The following is a 17,359-nucleotide window of genomic DNA, read 5'->3' as shown; positions in this document are numbered from 1 at the left end:
AAGTGGAGATGCTTAACGCGTTTTTATATTTTCCCACCAACTAAAGGAACTGGAGTTTTTTTGCCTGTGGAATACGAAGAGAAGTTTGTGATATCAGAATTTGGCCAATATTTAGATACTTCAGTTTGGAAATTTACGCGTACAGGATATCATATCCTAGTAAATGCTGATAAAAGCCGCATCAGCGTACAATGGAGCGTTGAACTATTTTATGCCATCCAGAAAGAAAATGCAGCCCTAAATATGTTGATTGTTTCCGTCATAGCCGGCAAAGCTGAACGAATGCAGTTTTGTTGCCGGAATTGTGTACGAGGATTCAGTTTGTGCACATATGATGAAAACATGGAATTTAGTATGTCCTACATAAGTAATAAGATGACGGATTACAACAGGATTGATAATATTGTCCCGTACTGTGTTAACACCAGAGACGGTACTACAAAACTAGACTGGCTACGAACATCTCCTCGTTTCTCAAACGTATCGCAGAATTCGGAACGCATTTTAATGAAAATACTTTTCGAAGATTTCAACTCTACCATGGAATTCAATTATTACGGAATTTGTACCACTAGTACCTCCCATAATTATTCATTCCTAGAGAACATTACTGCCATAGAACACGAGGTAGACTGGAGGGGAATAAAAGAGGATGCATCTCCAGCCATTGTCATCGGAGCAGATTACAACCTTGAGCTTCGACTACGAACTGTTTCGTTTGGATTTCTATCCTGCTCAAAAAAACGGGTGCCAGCCTCAACGTTGGATAGATTATTTCACGTATTTCAGTTAGAGGTGTGGATCGTTACAATGTTCTCATTGATCATAATTGGAGCAATTATCCATTTCACCAGCAATTTGGCGAACAGGTCACTCATGACAGTTTATATTAATGCGTATGCCCTATTAATTGAACAGAACGCCCCTGTCGCAACAAATTACAAGAAGCAAGCACATCTCTATTTCATATGTGGACCGTGGATATTGATGATGCTGATTATTACCAACTCAATCCGAGGAGACAACGTAACCAATACGGTTTCTCCTTTGAGCCTAGCTCCATTTGAAACATTTACCCAGTTGATGGACGCGGGGTTTGAATTTCTTGATAAGCTTGTTAGCGTGAAGGATCGTGGAATGCAGCATCTTTCGTTAGGGCGCTTCGTTGCTCGGCAGAAAGCTTTATTTTCTGCAAACATGGACAGTAACTGGTTAGAATGGAAGAAGATGGAAAGCCTAGTAAAACAAAGGATGGACTTGTATGAAGAAGAGTTATATACAGGTATTCTTATACAACCATTCAAAACATCTACCAGATATAAGAACTTCACTTGCAATAAGTTAGCATATCTTGGCTACCTGCATGAGTTACGTCAATCCCAGCTGCATATGGAAAAAAAGCGCGGGGAAAATAATGAGTACTTTCTTGGCAAGGAAGTCATGGTGTCACATGGGACGGGATGGAGGCTAGAAAATGTTGCAAATCCCCTCATCAATCCTAGAATTAGGCATTTGAGTGAAAGTGGAATTGTGGCACGATGGTTGTTCTTTGAGAAAAGGGCTGAGGAATTCAAAAAATATGATAGGAATAGTTCAGTATCTAAGGGTCCTGCAGCCTTACAAATGAGAGGAAACTTGGCAGAGCTGTTTATAATTTTCCTTATTGTGTTTACAACTAGCATTATTGTTTTGTTAATTGAATACGCGTTAGCTACCCTTATTGTTTTGAGTTACGATTGCATGTATTATAAATTTCGCTATGTTGTTTCTTTCTTGTTTAACGCTGCGTATGAGTTGTACATGGCTTTAATCAGATTATTCAAGTAGGCCGATTATGTACACCATGGAAATCCTTAATATTTAGGAGAGAAACTTTAGTTGCACACACACATATGCAAATGTTATATATTTTTCGAAATACCCATTAAATCCACCGATATATGTAAGTCCCATGGATTTTTTTGGCTTCGGATACCTGAAAAAAAATTCTGCGCCGCCGTAAAACTTATCAGGGAGTTTGGAAAGTTTTTTTTTATTACACTCTCCTGATCTGAGGTCAACTGTGGGGTCATTTTTGAAACTAGAGAGCTGACATGTCACTACACTTAAAATTTGGAGCCGAAATTCCAACCCGTTTTGGAGAAATTGAAGCTCAAACTTGTTCAATCTTGAGCAATACACTCTCAGTAGATAGGTTTTAAAATGCTTGCAAAAGACCATATTTAAAAATCCGAATTGAACATATTTATATGACATTTGATTGATATCCAATTTCTTTAGCTTGTTTGTAATGTTATAAAATGTTACACAAGGCTCATAATTGTATGTAGCAGTAATTACTTTATTAAAAAATATCCACTGTGAAGTGACCCAGCCCGGCCTTCTAAAAGCGGCAAGGGGAAAATATGGAATTGCGGAAAGATGCGCCCGATCATGTACGTTATTCTACATTTGAACTAAGCTATAGTCGAAACCCTGGGTCATAGTGTTGTACTTTTGTCATTTTAATTCACTTTTAGCTTCTAAGGGGCGCAAATTATGCGGGCGCAAGTGATGGGGCGTAAATGATGGGGCGTATATGATCGGGCGCATCTTTCCGCATACCAAAATATGTGTATACTTATAGAATTACTTAATAAGTAATATTCAAGCTATAGTTTAAAACTCTACAGCCAAATAATATTTTATTGCTGTTTGAAATCTAGTTTTTAAATGTGCTTAAAAGAAAAGAACACTTATCTAGATATGAAACTTAAGCATATAAAAACTTTATCACGCAATGTGAAATTCAGGGTTTGTAAAAACTGTAAAAAAAGTAATACATATTTTACGTGTCATATATTCCAAACACTCTGGATATAAAAGCTTCTAGAATTATTTTATACAAGTCAGTAAACAAATTTATTATTCAAAAGTGTCCAAAACCTACCATTTGTTTTTCAACAATATTAAAATAACATGTGCGTAAACACTTTTTTAGAAGCAACCAAAGCATTATTAAGCATCAGCGGTATGTACTTTTAATTCTCTAGCTTTGAATTCTATAAAAATATTTCGTAAATACTTATAAAGAGTAAATTCGCAAAAGTTTTTACAAATGTTTTTAAGTAGGATTTTTTTTTTGCACAAATAAAACCGTAATTGCGATACAATAATTTGTCAACTCTTAATGATTTAATTGTTCAAATCTCATTTTTTAAATAAAATCATTGAAACTACATCTTCCACCCGAGTGGGCCTAGAAACACGTCGTCCTGTGCTTTCCATAGTCTGGCCATTCCTCGAACCTCGCCAACCATCGCTTTCGAATAGACAAATTCCATTGTCATGCCGTCTATCACATTCCCTAGCCTCAGCCCGGGATTAATGTTAAGAATAATTTTGTAATCTAGATGATCAGGAAAGTAGGGGCTTCAACATGGTATAAAATTTGATGCTGTAGTCGCATTTTAAATTAAAATTTTATTAAAAATATGGGAACTAAAAATTTGGTCGTGTCTCTCTCTTCTCCTACTTTCTTGTATGATATGGATAGTTAAGCCGCAAATATGTGTGTATATAGGTAAACACATATTTAATTAGCTGATTTCTGTTGGCGGAATTTTTGAAATATACTTCTATATGGTCTAGTGATCTCCGGAGCAGATCGACTACTACATACATCCATACGTTAAAAACCGTCAAGACGCACATAAGAAGGGTTTAGGTAGCAATATCCTGTACGCCAAAATGCACTAGTTATGCACGAAGTAATTTCCTTCCTGTAACTAATAAAGTAATGAACTATCCGAAACTCATTGTTTTTCTCATTTCTTTTCCAACTCCTTAGTTCCACCTGAAATTAGTATGCCTTGAAGGGTAAATAATTTAAAGTTTTGAAATATGTATTTTATTTTTTTTGCATGCCAAATGAGAATGAAAAATAATTTGTGGCTTGTAAATAATATGAAATTCGTATGCTATGATGCATATGATTTGTTGTGATTATGCTTATTTATACATGTTTTCCAAGGTCTTTTATTTAATAAGATATGAGAGAAAGCAGAAAAACTATTCGCCTTACATCGGACACTAAAATAAAGTATACTAACCGGATCCGCAATACTTATTAATATTACCTGTATGACAAGCTAATAAGGGAATTTTAATCGATAACAAGAAACAGAGATCACCACTCTTCTTGTCTAATCTACATTACCTGGCCAATATCAGAGGTAAGTACGTCATGGCCATATGCATTGCAATATGGTGAAATACGCCATACGCTTATCATGATAGCATCTCTAATTGTGAGCATATAATTGCAGACGTGGTGTGATCAGTTAATAAATATCGTGGTACAAGTTAAGCAGCACATAGGCTGAAGTAGTCACAGCCTTACAAACTGGGATTTCGTCCATTCCAAAATTCATAAAAATGCCTTTCTGTATATTGAGGTGAATTATTGTATGTATAATTTAATAATCTCATCAATTTGAGAAGCATTAAACCCAATTAATTTGTATTCTAGCGCTGAAACCAACGGGAGGTTTTATCAGGATTGGCGCATACAACTATTTGGTCTGTCCCCGAAAATGATAGAGTTGATCAGGGTCGATCATCCTGAACTAAAACTAATTAAAAACAGTTACCTTGAAGTTCAAGGTTCTGGGAACTCCAAAAAAGTTCCTAAAACTAGCGATCCTAAAATTCAGACATTCTACTCACATATGCTTGACTTGGGGTACCGACTACAAGAATAACATTTTAATAAATATATTAATTTGGCAAATACAATCCAATTTATCTCAACTAGATCGATTTCTGTCCCGGAAACAATTTTAACAGTGGTTGTGGAATATCTCAATTCCCTTGAAAATCTGGGATTCACTGTGGTCAGCAACACAAATTCATTCGAGCAAGCAATTAATAAGTGGACTTATACTCTAAGAGCTTAATTTGAGATAAATACAACGCATAATTTATGGAACGGCATGTCAAATTTATAGTAAATCCTATTTTCGACTTGTTATGCTGCTCGAGTTAACTCACGAGAAGTACATTGTGCCTACGTCATCCACAATGTTACAAATGTTATGAATATTTTTTTGTTTCCGTAAATAAATATACTTGCAACCTTAATAAAATTATCAGTGTATTTATTACTTATTGACACAGGACTAAACGAAATAATACGTTCATAAACTTCGTATTAGCCCAGGCTTTTTATTTTATTTTATTTTACGCCATAAATAGGAAAACATACACCATATTTTAGGTTAGGTTACATTACATGATATACTCACAATGCAGTGCTTTCTTATGTAATACTGGGATATTAACGGGACTAATTTTAATTTGTTCCTATCCAAAAATAAGTGGACCCGTATTTTTGCTTTTTTCTTAATGCACGAATTTGAGCGCGTGGCGGGGATTTCAAAGAAAATTGCAGCTAAAATGCCGGATTTTCAAAATGCTCTAACTTTTTGAATTTTGGCTCGAATTAAAAAACTAAAAACATGTATGCTTAGAATTACTTCCTTTTCAATATAGAACTTATTTTTTTTACTTTTTTTTTGAAAATTACAATTTGTACCCAAATTTCGAAATTTAAAAAAATAGCAACTCCTATAAAAATTGTAATTTTCAAAAAATTAAATTCTATATTGAAAAGGAGGTAATTGGTAAAATAAAAGGTGAAATAATATAATATTTAATAATACACAGGTACACGAAATCATGCAAATAATTAATAATTTGAGTAACGAACGAACGGTAATGGGAACATTAGAAAAGGAAGAGTCAAATCAAAGACATATGTACATTCATTCATGGCGGAGAAGAAATTTGCCAACATTTTGCACATGAGTCAAGAAAAGTTTATTTCAAGGAAATTTCTAATTTAATGCAATGTAAATATTTATAACATAAATTTACACATGTTACAATCCAATTTGGTTTCTATCCACGGATAGAAAATGCTGAGTTATAGATAATTATGTATTATATCATTTCTTACAAGGGACCCTTCCAATGGTGTCCAACGACTGAAGGGTCGACACCTACACCAAAACGTGCACAATACACGACTTCCATTGTGAACTGAAGGAATTTCCGTGTAAAATTCACTTTTCGTCAAGTTGTGACGATGTTTGTGACGAGCGCGTGACCATCGAGCGCAATGAGTTTCCAGTGGGGGAGTCCCACTCCGATCATCCTCTCCGTTTTTTGACTTCGACCTTGCTGATTAGAAAATCCATCTTCAAAACCAGATTTTTTTTTTAATTTCAAAAAAAGCTGAAATTAAAAAAATTTGAAACTGTGATGAAATTTTTTCAAAATTTTGATATTTTTTTGAAATTTAGAAATTTTTTTGAAATTTTGTAATTTTTTGAAATGTAGGAAACTTTTTGAAATTTTGAAATTTTCAAAAAATTTTGAAATTATTTGAAATTTTGAAAAAATGAATGCAATTTCGATAAAATTAAAAACAATGGCATTTTTGAGAAAATAAAAAAAGAACGATATGAAAATATTGCTTAATTTGGAGATGGATTTTTCATGGACGAGGTCAAGGTAAACAAAGGGAGAGGATGAGCGGAGTCCAACTCCCCCCACTGGAAACTCATTGCGCTCGATGGTCATCCGCTCGTCACAAACATCGTCACAACTTGACGAAAACTGAATTTTACACGGAAATTCTTTCAGTTCACGACAGAAGTCATGTGTTGTGCACATTTTGGTATAAGTGTCGACCCTTAACTCGTTTTACACCCTCGGTAGTATTCCTTGTTAGATTTACAATGGCTTTCCAATCCTTTACCCAGTAGTCGCATCATTATATTTCGTGTAGTGTTTTTAGACATATAATAAAATATAATCACCCGCCACACCATTGCCATGACAGTGCTGAAATGTTATAAGATTTTATTGATTAATTAAGCTATATGTATGTACATTATGCACATAAATATATTAACGGTACTAGCTTCCTCTGGTGAACAGATAATATAAATATGTTGTACTAAAATAAAGCAGCAAATTTATAATATGTATATTTCGTCATATTTTGCTCGTATTTGGTTTTCATCGCTCTATAGTATAGAGCGATGAAAACATATGTACATACGTAACATACGAATCGGTCCTAAGTACCAACAACTTATTACGAAGTGAATAATAACGTATCACGCAAATATTTGATAGTTTTTTTTATCTATTTTGCAGAAAACTGCTTGATTAAGGAAATCGAAAGATTAGATATAAAATTATGAAAAATAGGTTCACATAGATTCCGTAGGGTCTTTACGTATTTTTTCAAAAATATCCGTTTTAGTTGAATTAATAATTTTCCAGACCACGAGCTTATGCCCACGCACAAAATTATTTGCATAGCTACATGAAAAACAAGCGAGTTGAAATTAAACTAAAAAGTCTACACATAATTCTTATAAAAAAACGGAAAAAATTATAATATAATATCATTATAAAATTAGTAACAATTTTGGAGTTGATTATAAGATACTCACATGAACAATGGTGGACCCTGCCAATCCCCGCAGAATTAGATAATAACGGCAATATATGTCCACGCTTTTCTTGAACGCGGTGTTCACAGATTTATATTCCTTCTCTACAAGCATCCATTAAAAATACTATGTACAAGCCGGTGGAAAGTTTATATTAATAAACGTGGTTTATACCCATATCAGCGAAACTTATCCAACCAGTACTATTCCAGAACCCGTCCACATTAGGCACTCTCCAATATTCATATTGCTGTTCAGCTTTAGCACTCAAGTTACTATTGATGGAAGTCATGTTAACAGAAGTTAACATGTATTTCAAAAATTGCGTCGCATTCCATGACATTTCTGGTTTTGTTAAGGTTTTCTGAAATATTTAGATGAAAAGCGATAATAGTATGTCAACATGGACCTCAAATACCTCAAATATTTCTAGGCAATATTAAGATTTATTTTATCTTATGCACTACAAAATTGGTAGCACGCGAAGTGTTAAATTTCATTCTAGTTCATTTAGGAATACTTATTACTGTTTAGGTTAGTTTTATTAAGTTTCACCACATAATTCATACCACATCGGCTGATTCCGTGTGCGATAAGAATTTCGTGTTAACTTTTCTTGTGTTAAATTAGGGTACGACTTTTTTTAGAAGTTTAACTTTTACATGTAACGCTTATGGAAATCTGATAGTTTTAAATAAAATCATACCATAATAAAAATATGATCCTACAGCAATATTATAATTGGTGTAACAAGAGCGAGATATTGACACTACATCAACCCTACGAAACTCGTGTATGGCAATATTACTAAATTTATTTGCGAAAAAAATACTTTTAAAAAATCACATTGGCCTTATACCAACTTGAAATGTTTAATGTTTAAAGTTTAGCCTGTACTTACACCGGAAGGGTAGCTGTAGTTTATTACATAATAAAAAATATATTACCCTGCATGTTTCAAAGATCAATTAACATTTCAACATCTCACAAGCACATAAATTATAAAAATATGCAATAAGTACCTTCCAATCAATCGGGTTTAATGCACACGCCTCCACACAACTTCCCCAAACGGCTGACTTATTAACAAAATCCTGGACTGACAAGAGGCATTTCTCATAGCGTTGTCCAGACTCACGCTGCACTAATTGAAATGCAATTAACTGGTCCACGTCCCATGGAAGGGATTCATTTTTACAGCATTGGTAATGCTGAAGACAGCCGTGACTGGCCGGAATATGCGGGCAGTTCTAGATATGGTACATACATATGTGATTGAATAAATTTATACATAGATTGTACGACTTCTATAAGGATCAGACTGCCCTACATCGGGGGAGACTACTGTTCAAGAAAGTTGGAAGATGGATATTTAATTAGTCTGAGAAGTTAGGCTGTTAAAATACAAAATGTCCTTCATCTCCCCCCCCCCCCCGAGAATAACCAGGTTACAGAAACCGGATGTCATAACGGTTCAAAAGCCATCATGCACATATGTATAGGGGCGGACAGAGGGACAAGGCATTTCCATAAAGCGCATCGCTTCTCTCCTTCGCAGTAAATAAAGTTTAATGAATTTGTTGCATTACTTACCAATGCTGGATTATGTTTCCGAGTGGATTGGATTCTCAACGAATTTGTCTTAATACCCTCCGATGAAGCGCATTTCTGTTACATACATAAATAAATAAAAAACACATCAGAACATTCATTTATTACTATCAATTCAAACTCCTTCAACCGGATACCTTTTCTATATTTGAGTAATAACAGTTATCCAATATTTTATATTTCTTGTAGAATTCCGACTCCTTGCCTGCCTCTAAATAAAATAATGTATGTGTATGCATTATGTATAGAAAAGGATATGCATAATGCTTATCCTTTCTCATGGGATGCTTATGTTTTATTAATTGTACGTTCTAACCTGGACACAGAGACGAACTTTTGTCTAGAATAGCTGCCCTGACAACTTCATTCTTCGTGTAGTTGACCGTCCGCTCCTTCCAGTTCACAAAGTCGGTGTAACTTATTTCCGTCGTACCATTCTGTGATTGAGGTCATGAAATGATTTAAATTATATAATTTTATTAAATGAAAAGTGAGCTTTTCTACGGAGAGATTGATAATTTGAAATAGGTAGTTTTAATGTCCATTTTTCCGTAAATGTTCAAAAATGTCATAACTGTAAGTGTTGGCAAAGATCTTTGTTTCGACCTTCCGGTCATCTTCAGAACACGAAAGAAATTGAAAATTCTAACATTTTGTCGGAGAGAGAATCAAACACAGACAGAGACGACAAAATTGAAACACACAACAAACTGTTGTGATTATTATTCATGGTGGCAACGACCTGTTGTCTTAGCCATGAGAAGACATCAAAATTTACGAAAATTCTCTGAAAAAATTTGAAAAATTTGAAAAAATCAAAATCTGGAAATGTTGGGGGAAAACTAACTGTTTTCTCGCCTGACAAGATATTTATCTTTTAAAGATGGAAATTTACCCCGGACATTAGGATTCTTTTATTAAATGAAAAGTGAGCTTTTCTACGGAGAGATTGATATATATTTATATACTATACAACTTTATGTTAATTTTGCTACTTATCTTACATTCTGTTTTTGGTACATGCACGCCGCTACTTTCCACTGAAATTAAAAGCCTGTACATATTACATATTAGTTAAAAGGTCATTTTGCTAGAAATCTTTTATGTAGTATCAGAAAAAAAGATAATTCCAATGTCCTTGCGCATATGTATTTGTCGCACAATCCCCAAGTTCACCAAACTTGTAAATTAAATGATACATGAGCGGAGCATATGTATGTAGATTTAATGTTTTCATACCAGGTAAACCGCAATCTTGTCCGACTTAAAGTGTGGCGACACTTCCTTCTGACATACCGAGTAGTAGCCGTTGGAATGATGAGAAGCAAAAAGTCTGACACTGCTAGCTTCATCCAATTCCGGAGTTTCATGTTGACTTATCTGCGTACCATTGCAGCAGAAACGTGGAGGATATTCGCGGATAGGGAATTTTGGATAGTCGTCGCTTAAACATAGATCCGTCGTCTCGTTAAATCCCCATTCAGACGTTGCGAAGTTGGCAAAAATCGAAATTACAAGAAAAATTAGGGAGGATCGAACTAAAGTGGGCAACGGACTTAAATATTGAGCCATGGTAGGATATTCCGACTAAGATGTACATTTCATCTGAGCTTTGGGATTCTGCACTAAAGACTTATTTATAAATTTTTAAGTTTATTCATATATATTAATATGTATCGCATGCAAATCCACTAAATATACTGCGTGTATGTATAAAACTGTATGTACATATAAAGAACCGGATGTACATACCTTTATAAATAAATACAACTAAATACTTCATCGCATGTCGATAGAAGTGTATTATTTAGTAGCTAGGACAATGCATTCGTAGGTGGAATTTGGAAATATTATTAAATCCGAGCATTTTTTGAGGATCTAAGATGTATCGTGAGATATATCCTGATTTTGCAGTGACGAAATTTATCTACTTATTTTATGTGTGGTTAATAAATATGCGTAGCTTTTATTACTCTAAATCTAAATAAAATTGAGCAGAATTTAAAATGAAATTTAACCTTATTAGTGTGAAGTTGGCCTTTCCTTTTTTTTCGCAGCCTTGAATTCCATAGCCGAAAATAGCCGACTTGTGTTTGCTTGTTTAAGGGTTTGCCCTTCCCGCTCGGAATTTTTTACATATGGGGCAACGTGAGATTCGCTCCCAATGCTTCAGAATCACTTCAAATTCAAATCAGCTAGCCTTCCCGCCAAAAGCTGGGGCAATTTGAGACCTGTGCTAATTAATTTATTATTATGCTTGCCAAGTATCGTGATGATCTAAAATGTAATTTTCTCATCAAATCAAGCTAATTCCATCCTGGCGAAGCCAGGATGAATCCATTCGTATATTCGTAGCATATATGTACAAATATACATATAAATATGCATATGCATATGAATGTACATGTACATGCATACATTCTTCGGATAAGGATATCAAACTTCATTGCTATCAAACAAATACTTCATCTCGGATGGTAATTTATGGGCCAATCAACAGAAAAACCTTAGAAAAAATCAGCATTGTTCCTATTGAAATCAGAAAAGATTTCCCATCAGCAATTGCTCACGCTGGATATACCGACTTATGCAAACAATTTAAGCACGCAGTTATGCTCTGCAATTTTTATATACCGTAATGGCCTCCAATTAACAAAAAACTCATTGCATTATTTGAAAAACCTGCTTTTTCAGATAATCATTTCTAGAAAACGGCTTCGCAGCGGGTACTCAAATTTATACCAAAATTACCCCACACAATTGTCTACAATATGTACATTTCAGCTTTACATGCAGCCTCCAAATACCAGAGAAAAATCCGGGTGAATTTCTTGATGTTCACTTTGCATTATATGAAAAACCCGTTTCTTCCGATTAAGATTTCTAGAAAACGGCTTCGCAGCGGGTACTCAAATTTATACCAAAATTACCCCACACAATTGTCTACAATATGTACATTTCAGCTTTACATGCAGCCTCCAAATACCAGACAAAAATCTGGGTGAATTTCTTGATGTTCGCTTTGCATAATTTGAAAAACCCGTTTCATTTTGATGCGCGGAACATAGCTGTGGCACTTTTAGTACGCTCACAGTAATTCTTGAAAAGGTACTGGCTTCAAAAGTTATAACGCTATGTTTATGGGGCAAAATCTGATAATCTGAAAATATGTACTTTATACAGATTTAGTATACCCTGGTCATCTCATAATGACGGTTAGTAGCGCGTAGTTTAGAGATTGATTAGATTCTATTGATGACACGTCCGTACAAATTGATGAAGCTATTCCAACAACTACAGAATTACCAAAGTGCAAACCTGTAAACCTCATTAATTCTAATGTCCATAGTCACATGCCCCTGTTACCAACTTATGACGCCATGATTTTGGCCAACACACCACTGAATTTGTGGAACGTTCAGCTTAATCCTGAGATATTGAATCATGTGAGACTTCACCAGTCCAATTTGGTTTCAGTGGAAGTTTTACAAAATCCGAAAATTTCACCTTGGGTGGAGCACGTCCCTAATAATGATAATAATGCCAATTACCATTTTCGATGCAAGTGGTGCAATGCATTCCTGGAGAATGATAATCGAAAGGACCGGAAGGGTTCAAAATACCCTAGCAATTTGATGATCCAGGACGGAATGCTGCACGACAGCAAGAACAAAAATGACAATGATCTTCTGAGAACGATATTCATTTGGATGCTCTCGACTATGCAAAGGAGTGTGCTGGACAAGGTGACAAAAGGCAGTCTAGCATAAGTGCACTCCGGCAATCATACCCCCCGCAAGAAAGGTATTGGATACCTGAGGTCAACCTATTCAAAATGGCGGTGGATCACGTACAATCTGGTACCGCAATTTCAAGGTGGCCCCAAAGGATGAAGAATTTACACGCAATTGATGCAAACATTGGACACATTCATCATTCCGAAAAGGGGCTTAAACTTATAATGACTTCAATAGCCACAAAAGAAAAAGCTAAACTTTTTCTTGAAGTCAACAAAGGGAACCCCTTATCTATAATGATGGATACATACCAGGTAAAAATATTTATTTATGCATTCTTTGATAATTTGTTCCTCAAAGTACAAATGTCTCAGGATGTGAAAGGACGGCATCTGCTGGGCGTAATATTCATGATGTTGTATGGTGGGGTTCCCAGCATCAAATTTTATCGATTGATCGAATTGGAATCCGATCTGAAAAGTCAAGCAATGTTTGATGCGCTTATTCTGGAGATGGAGAAGGATGGAGTTCATGTTGCAGTACAGACCAATTTAATTGGGCTAGCTGCTGATGGTGCCTCTGTTAATTTTGGAAAGTATGAATCTGTGTACACTAAGCTCATGACTTGGACCGGTCGATCTTTGGAGAAAATTTGGTGTTTTGGCCACAGGTAAGTTGTAAGCTTAACTTCTAGTAATCAATTCAACATGAATTTTTGTGGATTCTAGAATCAACCTAGTTGTGAAGGCCCTTATTGAAACCCAAGATCCTGATACGATTCTTGAAATTGTTGAGATCAGACGAGTTATGAAATCACTGAGTCGCTTGGCCAAATTATTTGGGCCCAAAACAATTTGGAGAGCAATACTACGGAAGCAAGCTGAGAATGATAAGATTCGGCCGCATAATTTAAAGAAAATTACAACCACGAGATGGGCTAATGATAAGCGAGTTGCCTTGGTCTCTGTCCAACATATGTACCCAAGCATTATAAAGACGTTACGAGCCAGAGCAGAGAGTGCTAGCATAACGACTGAACAGAAAAACGAAGTTCAGGATTTGGTTGACATTATGACGGATAAGAATTACGTATCAACATTGGCTTTCATGATAGACTTTTACGAAGTGTTAGACCGATATAGCAAATGGGTTCAAAAAGACAGTTCAACTCGTCTCAATGTTGCATTATTTCGACAAAGATTTATGGCCGGAATGAGACGGTTGTTTGTCGGTCCCCTGCATCACCTATCACCTTGGCGTGTTCCTAAATGATGTTGGTTCGTCGGAAGTAGATGAAAGTCAACGAAATAATCTCTACATGTACGAAAATGACAAGGATGGCGAGCTTGATGAAAATGGTGATGGCGATGGCGTTAAGAATTATAAGGGTATTTCATTGAAAGAGGACGATGATATTACATACAATAATCCAATACGCCTGACAAACTCTCGGAAAAGTTTCACCACCCGCATACTGGAACAAATACACCATTACTTCGACGAAAAAGAGAATGATGAATATCGTCATTTTCATCCCGACTCAATACAGCAGGCAGTTAGTAACTTGGCACATATGGACAGGACTGTGAAACCGCCATTTCTGAAAATGATGGAAAAATTGGGGTATGGGGAGCAGGCTCAAAAGGACCTATATGAGCAATACAAAGTAATCGTTCAACTGGCCGTTGGAGGCAGGAATTTTGGAACTATACGCACATTGTCTGTTCAAGAATTTTGGGAGCAGCTTTTACTAGATGAGAAGTTGCCATGGACAGCTGGCTTACGTCTAATGTTCAAAAAGATAATGGTGATACCTAGTGGTTACGTGAGGGTGGAAACATTGTTCAGCCTCACTGGATACGTTTTGACGAAAGGAAGACTGTCCCTTGATGTCTGCACCGCTGATAGCATTCTAACAATTATGATGAACTTGCCCCGAAATTTGAATAAGTGGGATGCTTTTGAGTACGTCCTTCATTTTTTGAATCAAGGTCGAAGTCGCACGGCAGATACTGGAAGTGCTCTCTACAAATCTTTGCAAGCCAAACATTCGGTTTCTCGAGCTGAGACTATCAAAAACCTACGAATCGGTGAAGTCCAACATGCGCTGGAAGAAGATAATGTAAACATAGAGGAAATGGATGACGATGATGACGATGATGACGACGACGACGACGAAGGACAAGATAATAAGAATCCAAGCAATTCGGACCTTGGTCTATTTGACATCTATTGGGATGGAACAAAGGATTAACTGCAAAGAATTGTAACTGCTATACAGTTAAAGTATATAGTCTAGGTGAATATTCTACCGTAGTCGAGCCCTTGTAGGCAATTAATATATATACTTACTGATTGGATGGATTTGGGTTAAAATAAACAGTAACATATCTGGATTAATCATTTGGTGTATGTAAATCCTTTGTCATAGCTGTGGATACTTATTACATGTGGCACACATGATGTCGAAATTTCGACATGTCTATGGCGACGGATGTCGGCGTGGATCAAAATCACCGATAATTTGATTTTCTTATGTTGTTTTATACGTTATTTAAAATTTGAGCTCGTTTTGGGTTGAAAATACAAAGATATATCTTATCATGGTCGCAGATAACCACTTCATAAGATATAATGGAGTATCATTTTAATTACAGTTGTTGTTATCCGTTGTAATAAACATACTGCTATTTATAGAGGCAACTATATATCATTATTTATACCAGCATTAGAATACATTGGTCATACTACTAGCTGGACTTAGAAATTTTTAGTCAACGTTGTTAAGCACGGAGATTGTGCCAAAATTTCGTAAGTCCCAAAAATTTTGAAAATTTCTTCCGAAACATATCGGGTTGTGTTCCTTGACACTGTGTCCGCTCGGGAAAACATAATGGAGTTCAGGTAAGGTTTTTTTTATTTTATTAAATCATATATTCCGTTCTGTTTTTTATATGTATTTATGTACTGGTAGACACACTTGTAACTTTGGGTCGCCGCACCGCACCCGCACCGCACCTTTACATATTTTAATACGACCGCACCGCACCTCGCACCGCACTTTGTGCGGTGCGGTGCGAGGTACGGTGCGGTTTACATCGCACCTTTTGAACTTTCTTGAGCCGCGTTTGCAAACTATTTTGAAAAATCAATAGCTAACATATTTCATTCAAATTCACTATGCATACATAAAAACAGTTTTAGGTTTACGAATTTATTAATTCTGTTAAACATGTTTTTATGTATTTAAAACAATGTTAAAAGATGTTTAAGTGTTTTTAACAATTTTGAATCGCAACCAACAATTTAAGATTATTGGTCTCTAACTATTACCAATTACTAAGCGGTGCAGCAGTACATATTTGTGAAGTTGAGAAATTGTGATGTTGTGCAGTTTTTTAGTAATCGCACCCGCACCCGCACCGCATCTTTAGATATTTTTTATTGACCGCACCGCACCCGCACCGCACTTTGTGCGGTGCGGTGCGGGGTGCGGTGCGGTTTACATTCGGGAAAAAATTGCGGCGCACCCAAAAGTTACAAGTGTGCTGGTAGAGTTATGTGTATCCTTGCTCTGGCAAGTTTTGTGTACACCGCGCCAATTCCCCCCCCCCCTGGTAATAGACAAAATTTAAATTAAAATTTAAAATTGCAAATTCATACACAACTGGGTTTGTCAGGTTGCCCCGTAGAGATGGGAAAATTGTCGTGTGAGAAGTTGCCTGGGTGCAGCTTTGCAGCAGGCGTCTGTACTCCAATCTCTCCTTCCTCCCCCCCTGTCCCCCAAGCCCCCAGTGGTGTATTCCCCCCAGATCTTTTAGCGGAGTACCCTTTTCTCCGCCATGTCGTACAGATCGACTGGCCCCTTCTCTGTGTTCGTCTTGTGCTAGGATTTGGGTGTAAGTGTAGATGCTTAGTAATGCTTATATATAAATATATTTCGAACGATATCTCCTTTACAACACACCCTTCTACTTAGGTCTCTTTTTGTTGATGGTGTTGCGCAAGGCGCACAAACTTCTTGGTCTGCTCCTCGAATGTGTGTGCCTCTACCTCTCAAATATCCTTCTAAGGTGGAAATCCCGTCTTCTTCGAAATCGCAATTCGCTGGAGTTGGACAATTAAATTTTGATAACATTTTTTATATAATACTCTATGACTTTTTCTACATTTTTTAAAAATAAAAGTTCACAATTTTCTATATTATTCCTTATTTTTCTGTTTATTTTTACCATATTCCTTCATAAATGTGTATTATTCCATTATATGATCAAGTTTGAATAATCCTTGGGCCCAAGCCATGTTAAAGGAATAATAATTATGTGTGGGGTTGTTTGCGGTTTCACTGGAAACCGACAAGGGTCCCAACCCCTTTCTCTTTCTTGCAGGTATGCAGCATAGAGGGAGTTGCAATTGTGATGCGGTGTGAGGTACGTGTGTATATGTTTTGGTTGACGTATAAAAGTTACGTCATTGCGACTTACGGTGCAGCTTGGGTAAGCA

General features: G+C 36.0%; 1 protein-coding gene across 1 annotated transcript; it reads right to left on the bottom strand.

Moving 5' to 3' along the window:
- Positions 1-6,694: 6,694 nt before the first annotated feature.
- On the bottom strand, positions 6,695-10,728 carry LOC118433526. The gene is made up of 9 exons (XM_035845519.1): positions 10,359-10,728; positions 10,124-10,159; positions 9,436-9,556; positions 9,257-9,330; positions 9,102-9,176; positions 8,531-8,758; positions 7,683-7,872; positions 7,509-7,612; positions 6,695-6,888 (listed from the first exon to the last, which is right to left on the bottom strand). The coding sequence occupies exons 1-9, from the start codon at positions 10,689-10,691 to the stop codon at positions 6,838-6,840; spliced, it is 1,212 nt and encodes a 403-aa protein (XP_035701412.1). The 5' UTR covers positions 10,692-10,728; the 3' UTR covers positions 6,695-6,837.
- Between the last annotated feature and the right edge of the window lie 6,631 nt (positions 10,729-17,359).

This window comes from Folsomia candida, unplaced genomic scaffold (genome assembly GCF_002217175.1).
Source record: "Folsomia candida strain VU population unplaced genomic scaffold, ASM221717v1 Fcan01_Sc056, whole genome shotgun sequence".
Classification (NCBI taxonomy): domain Eukaryota; kingdom Metazoa; phylum Arthropoda; class Collembola; order Entomobryomorpha; family Isotomidae; genus Folsomia; species Folsomia candida.
Note: the sequence above shows the minus strand (reverse complement) of the source record. Positions and strands in the feature narration are given on the sequence as shown.

Excerpts from the sequence above, each read along its gene's own strand:
- LOC118433526 (XM_035845519.1), bottom strand. The coding sequence starts at position 10,691 with ATGGCTCAATATTTAAGTCCGTTGCCCACTTTAGTTCGATCCTCCCTA. Across the intron at positions 10,160-10,358 it reads ACAAGATTGCGGTTTACCTG|TGGAAAGTAGCGGCGTGCAT; the intron begins GTATGAAAACAT and ends TTTTAATTTCAG. Across the intron at positions 7,873-8,530 it reads TAAACCCGATTGATTGGAAG|AAAACCTTAACAAAACCAGA; the intron begins GTACTTATTGCA and ends TAAATATTTCAG.